At 38.0% G+C, this 19,760-nt stretch overlaps 1 protein-coding gene across 6 annotated transcripts in view; it reads right to left on the reverse strand.

Annotated features, from left to right (window-relative positions):
• Nucleotides 1–2,710: 2,710 nt before the first annotated feature.
• The window catches only part of LOC479816 (ATP-binding cassette sub-family A member 3-like), a 195,459-nt gene continuing 178,409 nt past the window's right edge, over nt 2,711–19,760 (reverse strand). For 3 of the 6 annotated variants that reach the window (XR_005360837.1, XR_005360836.1, XR_005360839.1), the window contains 2 exons: nt 3,237–3,310; nt 2,828–2,858 (listed from right to left, as the gene is read on the reverse strand). Coding sequence is in view for 1 of the 6 variants with exons in the window: in XM_038540129.1 (XP_038396057.1) it covers nt 2,718–2,858; nt 3,237–3,310 (215 nt within the window). In the remaining 5 variants the exon portion in view is untranslated. Of the gene's footprint in view, nt 2,859–3,163; nt 3,311–19,760 lie in introns of all 6 variants that reach the window. The other 3 variants (XM_038540129.1, XR_005360838.1, XR_005360840.1) reach the window with 3 other exon arrangements.

A 19,760-nucleotide genomic window follows, 5' to 3' on the forward strand; every position in this document is an offset into this window, starting at 1 on the left:
TGGGAAATATCAGAAAGGGAGACAGAACATAAAGACTCCTAACTCTGGGAAATGAACTAGGGGTGGTGGAAGGGGAGGAGGGAGGGGGTGGGGGTGAATGGGTGACGGGCACTGAGGGGGGCACTTGACGGGATGAGCACTGGGTGTTATTCTATATGTTGGCAAATTGAACACCAATAAAAAATAAATTTATTATTAAAAAAAATTATTCCCTACCTATGCTTCGGAGATTGAATTTGTGTGTGTGTGTGTGTGTGTGTGTGTGTGTGTGTGTGTGTGTTTCTTCTTTCGTTTAAATTTTTAGTCTTTGGATTCCGGAGGACATGGTGTTTCTCATCCCTAAAATGAATGGAATGGAAATAAACTAACAAACGAGCGGGAAAAAAAGCAAGGGTCATGAGTGGGTTAACGATATCAAAGACTGGAAGTTGGAAAGCAGACGGAAGTTTTCATTTGTTGACAAATGAAAACAAGAGAAATCGACTGTTACCATGCAAGTAACAGGGGATATGCTAGATCTGGGTGCAGATTTTCTCAGTGGAGTCCTGGAGAGGCCCAGGGCTTGGAGCTGGCATGTGATTTGGAGATCTTAAAAATATAGGGGGAAATATATACATATTTAAACATACATATAAAATTTATATGTTGAAATTTATATATGTAATTTAAACATACATGCAAAATTTAACATGTCTAGAACAGTTGTGCCAGTTCGGTAGGGTACAGAACCCACATGGCTCTATGTGTAAGAATCTTCAGGCAATTAGAAAAGCCTGCAATGCCTAAAACCAGAGGATGCTTTTTGAAAAAAGGGGCCCTTAGGGGGGGCAGGAACACTTTGAAATGAAAAAATGTCATTGCTTAAAAGAAACAAGAGCTAGAAGACAAAATGGAGGCACTCTCTAAGAATACAGAAAAAAAGAAAAATATGGGAGAAAATAAACTAATGCAGGAGATCTCACATTTGAATAATAGTAAATACAGGAGAGAACAGGGGAAGATAGAGGGGAGCAATTAGTAAATAATTGAAAACATTTCCTTAAAGCCCCAAAAGACTTGAGATTGTTGAGTAACAGGAGGAATATAACAAGGCTTACACCAAGACTTCTCCTCATGAAATGTATGATGAACCCTTGAGGGACGGGGAGACCTGGGTATGTTCATGTTTGGGTTGGGAACTGTTTACCTATAAAGGAATGCTAATCAGCAACCCTGGATGTTAGGAGACTGTGGAAAAATATACCACTTAGAGTAGAATTCTATAAGCAGACATTCTGTCCTTCCAGTGTGAAGTAAAAAACATTTTCAGCCAGGCAATCACTCAGAAACTTTACTACTCACTCTTGCTTAGAAAGTTACTTGTAATTTCACTCTACCAAAAAGAGAACCACCAAGAAATAGGAAGATGCAGTGTACCAGAAAAAGTAGAACCCAGGAGCATAATAAGATGGAATACCAGGATGATGATGTAGAGAATATTTAGAAATCTGCCCAAATCTATGTTCATAATTGAAATGGAATTAAAATAGTTTTCTTGAATTATTCTTATCCAGTGTTGGTATCAAAGTTTATATGATTGTTGGTATCAAAGTTATATGATCTCATAAAATAAAATGAGTTTGATAAATTTTGCAGTTTTGTATTTTCAGGAACAACTTACAGAGATTGAAAGGAGGGAAAAAACTCACCTGGGCTTTTTTTTTTTTTTTTTTTAGCGTTAGATGGGATGAGGTGTTTTCTTTTTTTTTTTTTAATTGGAGTTTGAGGGGGATCCCTGGGTGGTTCAGCGGTTTAGCACCTGCCTTTGGCCCAGGGCGCGATCCTGGAGTCCCGGAATCAAGTCCCATGTCGGGCTCCTGGTATGGAGCCTGCTTCTCCCTCTGCCTGTGTCTCTGCCTCTCTCTTTCTATCTCTCTGTGTCTATCATGAATAAATAAATAAATCTTAAAAAAATAATTAGGGTTCAATTTGCCAACATTTAACACCCAGTGCTCAACTTATCAAATGTCCCCATCAGTACCCATCACCCAGTCACCCCATCCCCTCCCCTTCCACTACCCCTTGTTCGTTTCAGATGGGATGAGTTTTGATTAACATTATCATTTTTAAAAAGTAGTTATTAATAAGTTTAAGTTTTCTACTTTTTCTTGGGCCTATTTACTTATGTCTACACATAATCAAAAATTGTATGAGACAAATTAAATTTGGTCCCAAACTCAGATTAACCAGAATGGCTGATATGGTGGCATACTCAGGAAGAAATTTGCCAGAAGCCATGCTGGTGTGGAAACAAGGGGCAGATGTTATTGGGAGACAATTCTTCATTGGTCTCTTGCATTTCTGCATGACTGTGTTGCCTTGTAGAATTAGAAATTAAAGAACTGGCACAAATATAATCTCTGAATACTGGTGTTGCTGTAACAAACCCCTGTGTCTTTGACCCAAGACCCAATGTCCTCTGACAGTATTTGTAAAACTGTGGAAAGCCAACTTGATAACCTTCAATTAGGGTAAAATCGCAGTTCAGCTCTGCACAACAGGTCACTTAATCTCTAAAGCTAACAAATTTTCTTCTTTGGGGGATGAACCTGTGTATACACACGTGCACACACACACACCACATAAAGACACAGAGGTTGAAAAGGAGAAGTCCCTCTGTGTATCTAAATGCAGGCAGCAATCTAAGAAAGACACTGGTCACTAGTTGGAATTGAATCTCATAGCAGTTTTATTTCTTGAATGCTTTCTGTTTTATCAATATTAGCAATGGTCAGGAAGATTTGCTCCAGTGTTATCCGGCTGACAGAGTAGTCTTCTAGATTGAATAGGGCTTTAGCTTCCTCCAAAATATTAAACACCTTTAACAGAAAAAAAAAAAAAAAAGATGGTATTACTATTGTAATATCCCCAGTGACTCTTTTCCCCACCCAGTCATTCCCCAACTCCTGCCAGGCTTATGCTCAAGGATAAAAAGACATGGAAGGGGGAAACTAGAAAGCAGAAGGAACAGGTGGCTGAAAAATAAAGAGGAGGCAGTTTTCCTCATCAATTTCTTAATAGTATGGAATAATAGAATATAGGGTCAAAAGTCTCAAACTACAGGGCCTTTGAAAAGTAACTTAAAGGTTCTCCTTTGTCATTGTCAGGATCCCATTCTACATACTTGAATTTCAATGCCTCTTTCTGTCAGTCCTCTATTATACATGATGCTAGAAGTGTATGATTTCTACAATCACCTTTCCCCAGCAGATTTCCTGTTTTGGAATGTAGTAGCAAATAATCCCTTGGTGCTCCTGGTTTATGATGTAACCTAGGAAAGGAAAGTAACAGAAGGGCCACATATTTGGTAAGAGTTTTACACGATTCCCAAATAAATACCACTTCAATTGTCCATACCAATTGCAGAGAGAATATATGTTAATGCAAAGGACAGCATAATCCCAAAGCCCATTCTCTTTTAGTATATGTCACTTTGTTAAATATTTCAATAATTTCCGTGTGAAATATGGTCTTAATTGCCACAAACTAAAAAATAGTTTGTAAAAATTACAGAGGGTCAAATAATCACGGCAAGCTCAGACACTTACTTTGCCAAACCTGACTTACATAAATCATAGTTTCATTGTCCCGAAACTGCTCATAAAATTTGGGTGCGGTTTCTTTCTCCAGGTGTCTGTGTATGGGTGTGTGTGTGTTTAGGGTAAGATCCTTATACTGTTCTTTTTTTTTTTTTTAAATTTATTTATTCATGAGAGAGAGAGAAAGAGAGAGAGGCAGAGACACAGGAGGAGAGAGAAGCAGGCTCCACGCCGGGAGCCCGACGCTGAGCCCGACGCTGAGCCCGATGCGGGACTCGATCCTGGAACCCGATCCCGGGACTCCAGGATCATGCCCTGGGCCAAAGGCAGGTGCTAAACCGCTGAGCCATCCAGGGATCCCCAGATCCTTATACTATTCTTACAACTAGGTAATCTTCATCCTAAAGGAAAGAAAAAAATCATCATAATAAAACACGTATGTGAAGACATTCACTGGAGAAATGGGATATTACAGCTTTTGAAAATACAGTAGTAATACTGTAGCCATTCCTGATTGATAGAACGCACTTGGTTTTTTTTATGTTTTTATTTTTATTTTTTTGATAGAATGCATTTGTATGCATTATCACACAATTGAAGATTATTGCAAATGGAATTAATTGAGATTAAAATATTTAAAAAGTACATGTCAATAATACTGATTTTATCTTGTAATGAGTCCCTAAATAACCTTCACAAGGTAAAATGTTAAAAAGCTCTTCAAATTGGGGAATACATCAAACATATAAACTATGTAACATGAATGGAACATAAATGTACAGCTCAGTGGATTATAATAAAGTTAACAAACATGTAAGTGGAACCCAGCACTCACTCCAGCAGTCAGTTATGTGCTACTATTAAGACTCTCTTCCTCCCTATGGTAAGCATTTATTTTCCTATTCTTTATGGTTTTATTGCCTCAGTATGGAATCCAAAGTGCTATAGTTTGATTTTGCCTGTTTTGTACTTCATATGAGTGCAATTATACAGTCTGTATTATTTTTATCTGGCTCTTTCACTCATATTTTTAAGATTCATCAGTGCTGCTATGTATAACTGTACTTCATTTGTTTTCATTACTATAAAGCTGACAGTGTATGACTATACCTCTATTGTTGGTGGATATATGGTATGGTATCCAGCCTCCTAAATGGCCCCAAATGATCCCTACTTCCTAGTAATCACAAAATTGTCTAGTCCTCTCCTCAAAGAATAGGGCTGACATATTTTCACTGCAGAAACAACAGAGTGTGACTTCTGAGGCTGATTCATAAAAGACATTGTGGTTTCTATTTTGCTCTCTTTAGGATCAGTTGATATAGGGGAAGTCAGACACTATGTTGTAAGGAGGACACTCAAGAGGTCCTGTGGAAGGAGAGAAGCATGTGGTGAGGAACTGTCAAAAGCCATATATGCAAGTCATCATGGAAGAAGATTGTCCAGCTTCAGTGAACCTTCAGATGATTGAAGCCCCAGTCAACAGCTTTACCCCATTTTCATGAAAGACATGAGCGAGAACTACCCAGTTAAGCCATTCCTAAATTTCTAACTCACAGAAGTGAGTGTTTATTTTTTAGACTACTAGTTTTTTTGGTAATTTGTTATGCAGCAAGAGATAATATAGTTTGAGGCTACTACATATAATTAAAAAAAATACTCTCTCCCTACCTCATGGTGCTTCTATGAAATCATTTTCCTAGGAGTGGAACTGTTGGGGTAGGGGTTTGAGATTCACTAGCATTAGTAGATACTGCCAACATTTTTCAAGTATTTTTTTTTCCAGGCAGCCACGTTTGAGAGTACACCTTATCCATATCTGTAACAACTCTTGGTATGGTCAATTTTTAAATTTGTAGCCTTTCTTATGGGTGTTCAGTGTTATCTAATTGCAAGTTTAAATTTGTATTTCCCAAGTGCCTGGGTGGCTCAGTCGGTTAAACGTCTGCCTTTGGCTCGGGTCATAATCCCCAGGTCCTCAGATGGAGCCCCACATGAGGCTTCCTGCTCAGCAGGGAGTCTGCCTCTCACACTCCCTCTGCCCACCCCCCACTTGTACTCTCTCTCTCTTGCTCATTCTCTCTCTCAAATAAATGAAATCTTTAAATTTGTAGTTCCCAGATAACTAATGATGTTCAGCACCTTCTATATGTTTGCTATTTTGGTTACTTTTTAATTTTATGTTATTAATTAATTAATTAATTTTAAATATTTTATTTATTCATTCATGAGACACAGAGAGAGAGAGAGAGAGAGAGAGAGGCAGAGACACAGGCAGAGGGAGAAGCAGGCTCCATGCAGGGAGCCTGACAGGGGACTCGAACCGGGGTCTCCAGGATCAGGTCCTGGGCTGAAGCTGGCGCTAAACCGCTGAGCCACCTGGGCTGCCCTTGGTTACTTTTTTAAATAGAAAATTGCTCTATCCAAAACTTAACTATTTCTAGAGTCAACCATCCTTTCTCTTCACTTGGCTGTGTCCAGCATAACTGCCGATTGTACATGAGTCTTGTTGCTGTCAGTGGTTTTGGCCTACCTGTTTGTATTCCAGGTTTTTTGGGAGATACTCTATCACTTAATTTTTGTTATAGATATTATAGATGTTTACCACGGATTTTCACTTTTGTCATTCTATTTGTGTGTGTGTATGTTATGTCTATATACATTTACAATAGCCAAGATATGGAAGGAACTTAAGTATTCACCGGTAGATGAATGGATACAGAAGATGAGATATACATATATCTATGTATCTATATCTATACACACAATGGAATATTACATAGCCATAAAAATGAGGAGATCTTGCTGTTTGTAACAACATGGCTAAATCTGGAGAGTATTATGATAAGTGAAATAAGGAGGATGGAGAAAAATACCATGTGATTTCACTTTTATGTGGAACCTAAAAAACAAAACAAATGAACAATTTGGGTTAGAATCAGACTTGTAGATATGGAGAAAAAAATCGATGGCTGCCAGAAGGAAGGGGGTGATGGGACAGGCAAAATGGGTAAAGGGGAGTGGTAGATACAGGCTTCCAGTTATGGAATGAATAAATCACAGGGATAAAATGTACAGCATTGGGACTATAGCTAATGTTATGGTAACAGCCTTGTATGATCACAGATGCTTGTAGTGAGCATTGCATAAAGTACAGAGATGTTGAATCACTATGTTATATAACTGATAATAATGTAACAAGGTGTCTAAAATGTACTCAAATAAGAAGATTAGACATACATACAGCAAAGTGAATAATGATGAAAATACTACATATAAAACTTTTGGAATGCAGCTAAAACTATTTAAGAGGAAACTTTATGTTTCATATTATAAAAGAGGAAAGATTAAAAATTAGTAAGTTAATTATATAATTAAGAAGTTAGAAAGGGAATAACAATAAATCCAAATAAAATAGAAGGAAGGAGATAATACAGTCAAGAGGAGTTAAAAATACTAATATGTATACTAATACATAGCATAAATGAAAGAAGCTGGTCTACAAAGTCTACATGTGTGATTCCAACTACTGAACACTCTGGAAAAGGCAAAACTTTAGAGACAGTAAAAAGATCAGGGGCTGCCATAGGCTAGTGAGGAGAGGAGGGATAAATAAGTGGAACACTGAGGCTTCTAGGACAGTGAAACTATTCTATATGATACTTTAGTGGTGGATTCATGACATGCATTTGTCAAAACCCATAGGACTGTATGACACAGAGAATGAAATGAACTCTAACGTAAACTATGGGCTTCAGTTAATAATGTATCAGTATTCTAACTATGTTACTTAAGACACAAAATCCATTAACAATTTGTTATCAGTTGTGGTCTTACCGGAAATTCTTAACTGTACATTTGTTTCAACAAGTTTTTTTGTTTTGTTTTGTTTCAACAAATTTTATTTATTTTTATTTTTTAAAAGATTTTATTTATTTATTCATGAGATACACACACACACACACACAGAGGCAGGCACAGACACAGGCAGAGGGAGAAGCAGGCTCCATGCAGGGAGCCTGACGTGGGACTTGATCCCGGGCCCCCAGGATCACACCCTGGGCTGAAGACGGCGCTAAACCACTGAGCCACCCGGGCTACCCCAAGTTTTATTTTTTAAATGATGAATTGTCTTAGTCTAAGTTACTGCATTTTTATAATAAAGTAATGAATGGCACAGCTAGTGCAAGCAAACTTAAACCCAATTCAACTACCAGCTGAAAAAATACTTTGGTTCTTCAGGAGAAAAATGAGCAAAGCAAAAAAAAAAAAAAAAAAAAAAAGAAAAAAAACTGTTTCATTTAATAGTTCTGAAACCTAACTCCTGGTATGGTTATTGGTTACTATAGGAAGGTACTTTTAAATTTAACCATTAACTAAGCATCTTTTCTTTATGATAGGGTCTACCTTCTGTTTCCCTAGAAAGGATGAATTTATATCATTTGACAAGCCTATTTCAAGTTTTTGTTGTTGTTGTTGTTATTGTTTGTTGCTTGTTTTTATCTTTGCAGCCTAAAATAAAAATGTCAAGTGTAGGGGCACGTGGGTGGTTCAGTCAGTTAAACATCTGCCTTCAGCTCAGGTCATGATCCTGACTCCTGGGATTGAGCCGTGCATTGGGCACCCTGCTTAGCAGGGAACCTGCTTGTCCCTCTCCCTCAGTCTACACCCCATGCTGCCAGTCTCTCAAATAAATAAGTAAATAAAATATTTTAAAAAATATCATATCAATGTAGGTTCTTCACTTGTAACCAATGTACCACACTAATGCAAGAATGCAAGGGAAAACTGTGTGAGGGATGGGATGCCTGGGTGGCTCAGTGATTGAGCACCTGCCTTCCGCCCAGGGCGTTATTTTGGAGTCCAGGGATTGAGTTCTGCATTGGGCTTCCTGAAGGGAGCTTGCTTCTCTCTCCGCCTATGTCTCTACCTCTCTCTCTGTGTCTCTTATGAATAAATAAATAAAATCTTAAAAAAAAAAAGAAATTGTGTGAGGGAGAACAGAGTGCATGTGAAAACTCACTTATCAATTTATCTGTAAACTTCAAACTGTTCTAAAAAGTAATGTCTATTAATTTAAAAAAAGTGAAGATGCACCATCCTAAAAATAACCATGAATATATTTTACCACATTAACAGAAAAAAGGCAAAGATTATAAAATCATTTTCATAGATGTGAGCAAATCATAAGATAGAATTCAACATCCATTAATAATTAAGGTTCACAGTAAACTTGAAAGGAACTTCCTCAATCTACTTTATTCACTTTTGGTAATCTCTAATTGTTCTTTTTTCATTGTGGTAAAACATGCATTGTAACATCATTTAAGCCATTTTTAATTGTATAATTCAGTGGCATTAATTACATTCATAATACTGTGTTCTCACCATCATCTATACCAAAACCTTTTCATCATCTGCAACATAATTTCTATACTCATTAAACAATAATTTCCCTTTACCTCAACCTCTATTCTTTCTGTCTCTATGAGGTACCTCATATATAGGTGTTATCATACAGTATTTGTCCTTCTGTGTCTGGCTTATTTCAGCAAGTGTAGTATTTTCAAAGTACAACTATGTGATAGCATATATTAAAACTTCATTCCTTTATGTGGGTGAATTTTGCATATGTATCAAATTTTATTTACCCATTCATCTTTTTTTTAAAGATTTTATTTATTTGAGAGAGAATGAGAAAGAGAGATGTGAGGGAGAAGCAGACTCCCTACCGAGCAGGGAGCAGGACGCAGGGCTCAATCCAAGGACCCTAGGATCTGAGCCAAAGGCAGACACTAAATCAACACAGCCATCCAGGCGCCCCTACCCATTCATCTTTGATGAACATTTGGGTATTTTCCATCTTTTGACTACTGTGAAAAATGCTGTTATGGACATTGGTGTACCAACATTTGCTCAAGTCCCTGCTTTCAGTTATTTTGGGAATCTACCTATGAGTGGAATTCCTAGATCATGTGATAATTCTGTTTAGCTTTTTGAAGAACTCCCAAACTGTTTTCCACAGTGGTTTGACCATTTTACATTTCCACTATAATGCATAAGAATTCCAATTTCTCTATATCCTCACCAACACTTATTTTTCCTCTTTGATTATAGCCAACTTAGTAGATGTGAAGCAGTATCTCATTGTGGTTTTGGTTCACATTTCCATAATGACCGGTGATGTTGAGCATCTTTTCATGTGTTTATTGGCCATTAGTATATCTTCTTTGAAGAAATGTCTACTGAAGTCCTTTACCCATTTTTGAATTTTGTTTCTTTACTGAGCTGTAGGAGATCTTTATATATTCTGGATATTAATCTCTGGTCAGATACATTAGTTGCAAGTATTTTATCCCATTCTGTAAGTTGTCTCTACTTTGATAGTGTTCTTTGGTACACAAAAGTTCTTAATTTTGATGAAGTCCAATTTATCTATTTTTCTTTGTTGTTGCTTGTGCTTTGGGCTCATATCAATGAAGTCATCGCCAAACTCAATGTCATGAAAATTTCTCTCAATATTTTCATGTAAGAATTTTATAGTTTTAGCTTTTATGTTTAGGTTTTCAATCCATTTTGAGTTAATTTTTACATATGATATAAAGTAAATGTTCAACTTCATTCTTTTGCATGTGAATATCCAATTTTGCCAACACCTTTCTCTTTTTTTTTTTTTGTATTTTTTTTATTGGAGTTCGATTTGCCAACCTGTAGTATAACACCCAGTGCTCATCGCATCAAGTGCCCCCCTCAGTGCCCGCCACCCAGTCACCCCCACCCCCCGCCCTCCTCCCCTTCCACCACCTCTAGTTCGTTTCCCAGAGTTAGGAGTCTTCCATGTTCTGTCTCCCTTTCTGATATTTCCTACCCATTTCTTCTCCCTTCCCCTCTATTCCTTTTCACTATTATTTATATTCCCCAAATGAATGAGACCATATAATGTTTGTCCTTCTCCGATTGACTTATTTCACTCAGCATAATACCCTCCAGTTCCATCCATGTGCAAGCAAATGGTGGATATTTGTCATTTCTAATGGCTGAGTAATATTCCATTGTATACATAAACCACATCTTCTTTATCCATTCATCTTTTAATGGACACCGAGGCTCCTTCCACAGTTTGGCTATAGTGGACATTGCTGCTAGAAACATCGGGGTGCAGGTGTCCCGGTGTTTCATTGCATCTGTATCTTTGGGGTAAATCGCCAGCAGTGCAATTGCTGGGTCGTATGGCAGGTCTATTTTTAACTCTTTGAGGAACCTCCACACAGTTTTCCAGAGTGGCTGCACCAGTTCACATTCCCACCAACAGTGTAAGAGGGTTCCCTTTTCTCCGCATCCTCTCAAACATTTGTGGTTTCCTGCCTTGTTAGTTTTCCCCATTCTCACTGGTGTGAGGTGGTATCTCATTGTGGTTTTGATTTGTATTTCCCTGATGGCAAGTGATGCGGAGCATTTTCTTATGTGCGTATTGGCCATGTCTATGTCTTCCTCTGCAGTAACACATTTTGAATTAATCTTTGTGAAGTTGGATATGTGTTTAGATTCATTTTTTTGCATGTGGATATCCAGTTATTATAATATCATTTGTTGAAAAGACTATCTTTGCTGCATTGAATAGCTTTTACTTCTTTGTTAAAGATCACTTGGTTTCATATTTCTGGGCTCTTTATTCTGTTCCATTAATCTATTTGTCTGTTTTTTTCCCCAATGCCACAATGCCTTGATTGCAGAACCTTTACATTAAGTCTTGAAGTCAGGTACTGCCAGTCCTCCAACTTCTTCTTTTTCTTTTTTTTTTTCATTTTAAAAATTTATTTATTTATTTATTCATGAGAGAGAGAGAGAGAGAGAGAGAGAGAGAGAGAGAGAGACGTAGGCAGAGGGAGAAGCAGGCTCCATGCAGGGAGTCTGACGTGGGACTCCATCCTGGGTCTCCAGGATCATGCCCTGGGCCGAAGGTGATGCTAAACCGCTGAGCCACCTGGGCTGCCCTTTTTCAATATTCTGTTGGCTATTTTGGAACCTTTGCCTCTCCATATAAACTTTAGAATCAGTTTATTGATATCCACAAAACTACTTATCCTCTCAATGATGAATACATTTATTTAGTTCTTCTTCATCTTCCTTTATTACAGTTTTGTAGTTTGCCTCATATAAATCTTCTACAAATTTGTTATATTTATACCTATGTATATCATTTTGGGAGCTGCAAATATATATGGTACTGTTTTCTTTTTTTTTAAGATTTTATTTATTTATTCACGAAAGACAGAGAGAGGCAGAGACACAGGCAGAGGGAGAAGCAGGCTCCTTGTAGGGAGCCTGACGTGGGACTCGATCCTGGGACCCTGGGATCACGCCCCGAGCCAAAGGCAGACGCTCAACCCCTGAGCCACCCTGGGGGCCCCGGTACTGTGTTTTCAATTTAAAATTCTTCTTGTTCAGGGATCCTTGGGTGGCATAGCGGTTTAGCGCCTGCCTTTGGCTCAGGGCGCGATCTTGGAGACCCAGGATCGAGTCCCATGTAGGGCTCCTGGTGCATGGGGCCTGCTTCTCCCTCTGCCTGTGTCTCTGCCTCTCTCTCTCTCTCTCTCTCTCTCTCTCTCTCTGTGTGACTATATTAAGCTTATATTCTGCAGCCTTGTTTTAAGCACTTACTAATTACCAGAGTTTCTGGTTCATTCTTTCGATTTTTCTAACAGGTCAATCATATCTTCAGTCCTATTCAGATTATTTATTTATTTTTGTGTGAGTTTTGGCAGATTGTGTCTTTCAATTGATCCATTTCATTTAGATTATCAAATTTATGGACATAGAATAGTTCATAGTATTGCTTGATTATCCTTTTAATGTCTATGGGATCTGTAGTGATATGCCCTATTTCATTTCTGATATTAGTAATTCATGTATTTTCTCTTTCTTAGTTATCCTGGCTAGACATTTATGGACTATATTTGTACTTTCAAGAATAAGGTGTTGCAAACAAAAACAATTTTACTTCTTACTTCCTACTTTGTATGTCTTTTATTTTTTTCTTACCTGATTTATCTGGCTAGGACTTCTGGTACTATGTTGAATAGGAGTGATGGGAGTGGACATCCTTGTCTTAATCATGATCATAAATGAAAGGCTTTTGACCTCTCACTGTTGAGTATGATGTTATTTCTGAGATTATTACATATTGTCTTTATTATGTTGAGGTACATTCTTACTATAACCAATTTGTTGAGAGTTTTTGTCATAAATGGATGTTGAATTTTGTCACGCCTTCTTTTTTGAGGGCATTGGTTGAGATGATCCTATAATTTTATCTTTCATTCTATGAATATGATGTATCCTACATTACATATGTTGAGCCATCCTTGCATCCTAGGAGTAAGTCCCACTTGATCATGATGTATGATCCTTTTAATATTCTGTTTAATTCTGTTTGCTAGTATATACTTTTGTTTTTCTTTAAGTTCCAGTTAGTTAGCATACAGTGTAATATAAGTTTCAGGTGTATAATATAGTGATTCAACACTTCCATACAACATCCAGTGCTCATCACAACAAGTGTACTCCTTAATCCTTAATCCCCATCTTCTAATTACCCCCAACCCTCCACCCACCTCTCTATGGTAATCATCAGTTTGTTCTCTACAGTTAAGAGCCTTTCTCTTGGCTTGCCTCTCTCTCTTTCTCCTTTGCTAATTTCTTTTGTTTCTTAAATTCCACGTATGAGTGAAATTATACGGCATCTGTCTTTCTCTGACTGATTTTGCTTAGCATAATACTCTCTAGCTCCAACCATGTTGCCAGTGGCAAGATTTCATTCTTTTTTTATGGCTGAGTAATATTCCTGTGTGTGTGTGTGTGTGTGTGTGTGTGTGTGTGACAACTTCTTTATCCACTCACTATTTGAAGGACACTTGGGCTGTTTCCATAGTTTGGCTGTTGTAGATAATGCTGCTATAAACAACTGTGAGAAGGAAAAGCAAAGCTGGAGGCATAACAATTCTGGACCTCACATTATATTACAAAGCTTTGTGATCAAAATGGTATGGTACTGGCACAAAAATAGATACATGGATCAATAGAACATATTAGAAAACCTAGAAACAAATCCACAACTATATGGTCAATTAATCTCTAACAAAGCAGAAAAGACTCTTCAATGGGAAAAAGACAGTTTCTTCAACAAATGGTGTTGGGAAAACTGGACCACTTTCTTAGACCAGACACAAAGATAAATCCAAAATGGTTTAAAGACCTTAATGTGAAACAGGAAACCATAAAAATCCTAGAGGAGAACACAGGCAATAACCTCTTTGACAATGGCCATGGTAATTTCTTTCTAGATATGTCTCCTGAGGCAAGGGAAACAAAAGCAAAAACTGCTAGAACTTCATCAAAACAAAAAAAGCTCTGCACACCAAAGGAAACAATCAACTAAACTAAAAGGCAACCTATGGAATGGCAGAAGGTATTTGTAAATGACATATCTGATAAAGGGTTAGTATCCAAAATATATTAAGAACTTATAGAACTCATCACACCTGAAACCGAATAATCCAATAAAAAATAGATGTGAATAGACATTTTCCCAAAGACATACAGACAGCCAACACACACATGAAAAGGTGCTCAATATAAGTTATCATCAGGGAAATTCAAATCAAAACTATAATGAGATATCACCTCACTCCTGTCAGAAAGGCTAAAATCAACAACATAAGAAACAACAGATGTTGGTGAGGATGGGGATAAAAGGGAACACTCTTGACTGCTGGTGGGAATGCAAACTGGTACAGACACTCTGGAAAATGGCATGGAAGTTCCCCAAAAAGTTAAAAACAGAACTAGCCTATGGTCCAGCAATTGGACTACTGGGTATTTGCTCAAAGGATAAACGAATACTAAAAAGGACATATGCACCTCAATGTTTACTCGTATTTTGTTGAGAAGTTTTGCATCCATATTCATCAAAAATATTGGCCTGTACTTTTCTTTTCTTATAGTGTCCTTATTTGGCTTTGGTATTAGGATAATTCTGGCCCTGTAAAATGAATTTGGGAGTGTTCCCTCCTCTTCAAATTTTTGGGAAATTTTGAAAAGGATTGGGGTTAATTCTTTAACTAACTATGAGGTATAATTCATCTGTGGAACCATCTGGAGTTGGGATTTTCTTTCTTGGGAGGGTTTTTCATTCTGCTTCATTCTCCTTACTCATTTTTGGTCTGTTCAGGTTTCTATTTCTTCATTATTCAGTCTTTGTAGCCTGTATGTTTCTAGGGTTGTATTCATCTAGTCATCCAATTTGTTCACATATAATTGTTTCTAGTAGTCACTTATGATCCTTCACATTTGTGAAGGATCCATCAGTTGTCATGTCTCTACTTTCATTTCTGATTTTTTAGTACTTTTTCTTTTTTTCTTAGTCTGGGTACATGTTTGTCAATTTTGTCTATTTTTTTTTAATTTATGATAGTCATACAGAGAGAGAGAGAGAGAGAGAGAGAGAGAGAGGCAGAGACATAGGCAGAGGGAGAAGCAGGCTCCATGCACCGGGAGCCCGATGTGGGATTCGATCCTGGGTCTCCAGGATCGCGCCCTGGGCCAAAGGCAGGCGCCAAACCGCTGTGCCACCCAGGGATCCCCTGTCTATTTTTTTTTTTTTAAGCAGATCTTAATTTCACTCATTTTTCTGCTGTGTTTCTGGTTGCCATCATTTGTTTCTTTTCTGAACTTTGTTATGTCCTTCCTTCTGGTAACTTTGTGTTTACCTTTTCCTTCTTTTTCTAGTTCCTTGAAGTGTAAAGTTAGGTTGTTTATTTAAAATTTTAATTTTTTTCTTTTATTAAAAAATATTTGTATTTATTTATTCATGAGAGACAGAGGCAGAGCAGGCAGAGGGAGAAGCAGGCTCCCCACAAGGAGCCTCATGTGGTACTTGACCCAGACCCTGGGATCATGCTTTGAACTGAAGGCAGACACTCAACCACTCAGTCACCTAGGCACCCCTATTTTTTTTCTTAATGTAGGCTTTTGTTGCTATAAACTTCCCTCTTAGAATTATTTTGCTGCATCCTATAAGTTTTGGTATGCTCATTTTCCATTTTAATTTGGTGCCAGATATTTTTTAAGTTTCCCTTTTTATTTCTCTTTTGACCCACTAGTTGTTCAGGAATGTATTAATTTCTGCATACTTGTAAATTTTCCCCTACTTCTCATGTTATTGATTTATTGTTTCATATCATTGTTGTTAGAAAAGATAATTGGTTTATTATTATTATTTTTTTAATTTGGTAAGGCTTGTTTGGGGGCTCATACAGGTTATATCCTGGAGAATGTTCCATGTGTGTTTGAGAAGAATGTGTTATGTTGTTTTAGATTTATTTGGTCTATTGTGTCATTCATGTTTGCTGTTACCTTATTGATTTTCTGTCTGGATGATCTAATCATTGTTCAAATTATGGTTTTGAAGTCTTTTTACTATTTTATTGTTGCCCTTTTCTTCCTACAGACTGTTAGTATTTGCTTAATATATTTAAGTACCCTAATATTGGGTGTGTATATAATTGTTATATCATCTCGATAAAATTGATTCCTTTATCATTATATGAACTTCTTTGTCATTTGATACAATTTTTGACTTAAAGTTCATTTTATCTGATATGAATATAGCAATTCTGATCTCTTGGTTCTATTTGCATAGGGTATCTTTATCCATCCCTTCACTTTGAGCCTAGTCTTTACATTTGAAATGGCAGTCACCTCCTCCAGTCTTTTCTGACTGCCTTCAGGAAGAAAATACCTTCTGTCATCCCCAGTTAGGGATTCTGAGGCTTTCTCAAATGCTTTTAATGAGTATGCTTACTTCATACTATTTGTTCCCTCTTGGGAGTGAATTCTTAAGACTGTATGACTTCTGTCCATTCTGCTATGCTAGGCTAGGTGATGAGAGTATACTATTTGTTTTCCATAGCATGATGCTGAATGCTCAAATTTGTGTACCTTCTCCCAACCTCATAGATTTGGACCAGCTGTCTGTGCGTGCACACTAACCATCTGCAAAGGCTCACTCTTGACATCCTTGCAGTTGCACATAGGGAGCCAGCCACAAGATATGGAATTTGTGTGGGTGACTTGCGTGGAGCATTGGTGCTTGTGGACTGGTTAGGGGGAATTGTAGTTGAGGTGTTAACAGCGGCTCATGGGCAGGCTTCCTGGTGGGGTCTGCAAAATGACTTGTAGGATCTGCTTCCCTTTGATAACTTCTGAGAGTCTTGCTGTTCTCTCAGCTTGTCCCTGCCGCAGTCATGCAGTGCACCTCAGTATTCTGGATGGAGCAAGAAAAAAGGGGATCTCTTTGCCAGTGTCCCTCACAACTTGGGAGGCTGGATGCTTATTATCTTTTTTTCCTTTTCAAAGATTTTATCTATTTATTCATGAGACACAGAGAGAGCGAGCCAGAGAGGCAGAGACATAGGCAGAGGGAGAAGCAGGCTCCATGCAAGGAGCCCAATGCGGGTCTTGATCCCGGGGCTCCAGGATCACGCCTGGGCCAAAGGCAGGCGCCAAACCCCCAAGCCACCCAGGGATCCCAGGCTGGTGCTTATTAATTCACTCTTACTTTCCCTTCTGGGGGAACTGTAGGCAAAAAAGGTTTCTCTTGGCACTGAGCTGTGCCACCTCATGATCAGGGTGACACTGTTTCTCTTTTCCTCATCAGTAGGAGCAATCTTGGACTTTTCTGCTTACTGATGTGCTGGAACTTCTCTACCGGACTCCAGCTTCCACAAAGGGGATCTTACATGTGGGTGACTGTCAAAATTGATGTTCTTTGTGGAGAAGACAGTAGAAAACTCCTTTGGTCATTTTGATTATATCACATTATTATTACTTTGAAAAAAATTTATCTTTTAGGTTAATTAAGAATAAGAAAAAATAGGGAAGCCTGGGTGGCTCAGTGGTTGACCACCTGTCTTTGGCCCAGGGCATGATCCTGGAGTCCTGGGATCGAGTCCCGCATCAGGCTCCCTACATGGAGCCTGCTTCTCTCTCTGCCTATGTCTCTTCCTCTCTTTCTGTCTCTCTCTCATGAATAAATAAATAAAATCTTAAAAAAGAAGAAAAATAGAAGTTTTCATTTTTATCTTTACTTATTCCTTCTTTGATGCTCTTCATTTGTTTATGTAAATCTGAATTTCTGATATTTCATTTTCCTTCTCTCTAAAGAACGTCTTTTAACATATCTTGTAAGGCAGGTGTACTGGCAAAAAGTTCCCTCAATTTTTTTCTTTTCTTGTCTCAAATTATTTCTCCTTCACAATGAAGTGTAATTTCTCTGGGTACAGAATTCTATGTTGGTGGTTTTATTCTCTCAACACTTTAAATATTTCACTTCACTCTTTGCTTGCATATTTAAAAAAGAAAAGATTTGAGAGAGGGGGTTAGAGGGAGAAGCAGACTCCCTGGGCTCAATCCCAGGATCCTGAGATCATGACCTGAGCCAAAGGCAGATGCTTAACCAACTGAGACACCAGGCGCCCCTACTTGTATGGTTTTTGAGGAGAAGTTAGATGTTATTCCTCTATAGATAAGGTGTCTTTCTTCTCTGCTTTTTTTTTTCCCCAAGATTTTTTTTCCTGTGATTTTCTGTAGTTGAAAACTGATATGCCTGGGTGTGGTTTTTTGTTTGTTTTGCATTTATCCTGTTGATGTTCTCTGAGCTTCCTTGAACTGGCGTTTGGTGTTGACATCAATTTGGGGGAGATTATATCATCATGGTTTCAAATATTTCTTTGGTTCCTTTATCTTTTTTTCCTTCTGATATTCCCATTATGCATATGTCACACCTTTTGTAGTCGTCCTACAGTATGCATACTCTCTTCTGTTGTGTTTTCGTTTGTTTGTTTTTTGTCTTTGTCTTTGCCTTTTGTTTTTGGTAATTCTATTGATACATCCTCCAGCTCAGATTCTCTCCTCAGCCAGGCCCAGTCTACTAACAATCCCATCAAATGCATTCTTCATTTCTATTATAGTGCTTTTGATCTCTAGCATTTCTTTTTGGTTCTTCCGTAGGATTTCCATCTATCTGCTTATATTGCCCATCTGTTCTTACATGCTGTCTACTGTATCCATTATAGTCCTTAGCATGTTAATTATAATTGTTTTCAGTTACTGGTCTGGTCTGATAATTCCAACATCCTTGCCATGTCCGATTCTAATGCTTGTTCTGTCTCTTCAAATTGTGGGGGTTTTTTTTCTTTCCTTTTCATATGCTTTGTAATTTTTTATTGATAGCCAGACTTCTTGGGGAAAAGGAACTGGTGTAATTAGGCTGTTAGTAATCTGGTGGTGTGGTGTGGGGGAGGGGAAGCGTTCTATAGTCTGTGTATCTCTCACTCTTTTAGTGAGCCCATGCCTCTGGATTATAAACTTCACAAGAGTTTCTTAGCTTTTTTTCTCCTCTCTTATGTGGGACAAGATGGTTGAAGTTGGGTATTTCCCTTCTCCAAGGTCAGTTAAGCTCTGATAATACCCTACCCAGTTAGGGTTAGGTTAACTAGTTTTGTCCTGCGGGCAGGTCTTGTTATAAAGAAAAGAGTTGTCTGATATATTTCAAAATGATTCCTCTTCTCTTCTCCCTGCTGGAAGCATGCAGGGTTTTTTCCCTCTGATTACTGTAATAATCTGCTTGTAGATATCCCCCATGATTTCTTACCTGGAATCTTTACCTCTCAGAATTGTCCATACAGCACACTCAGAAATTCAATTACAGATCAGGGTTTCCGATCCTGGCCCTGGTTACCACCGTGGTTTCTGCTTGTAAGTCTCTGCTCGGGTAAGCCAGGACTACCTGTATTTGCCTGTCTCTCCAATCTTGGCTGCAGTGGTTTGCCCTGTTTCATCATCTCTCTTTCATATTCTAGAAGAGTTTGTTGATATTTCAGTTTGTTCAGCTTTTTACTTGTTATGACAGAGTGGCAATTTCCAACCTTTTTATGTGCTGGACTGGAAACAAGAGCGTCTGTTCAGTTTTGAAGGTCCTTGCTTACTATGGGAATCTTAGGTTAAGCTACCCAACCTTGCAGTGAGTCCAAAGTTTCACCTATCTCAGTACTGGCATTGGAACTTGCTTCAGGAAAATTAGCTTTTGCATTTTTAAATTACTATCAAGTTCCAGCTTGATAA

The sequence above is a fragment of the Canis lupus genome, chromosome 6 (assembly GCF_011100685.1).
Source record: "Canis lupus familiaris isolate Mischka breed German Shepherd chromosome 6, alternate assembly UU_Cfam_GSD_1.0, whole genome shotgun sequence".
Classification (NCBI taxonomy): domain Eukaryota; kingdom Metazoa; phylum Chordata; class Mammalia; order Carnivora; family Canidae; genus Canis; species Canis lupus.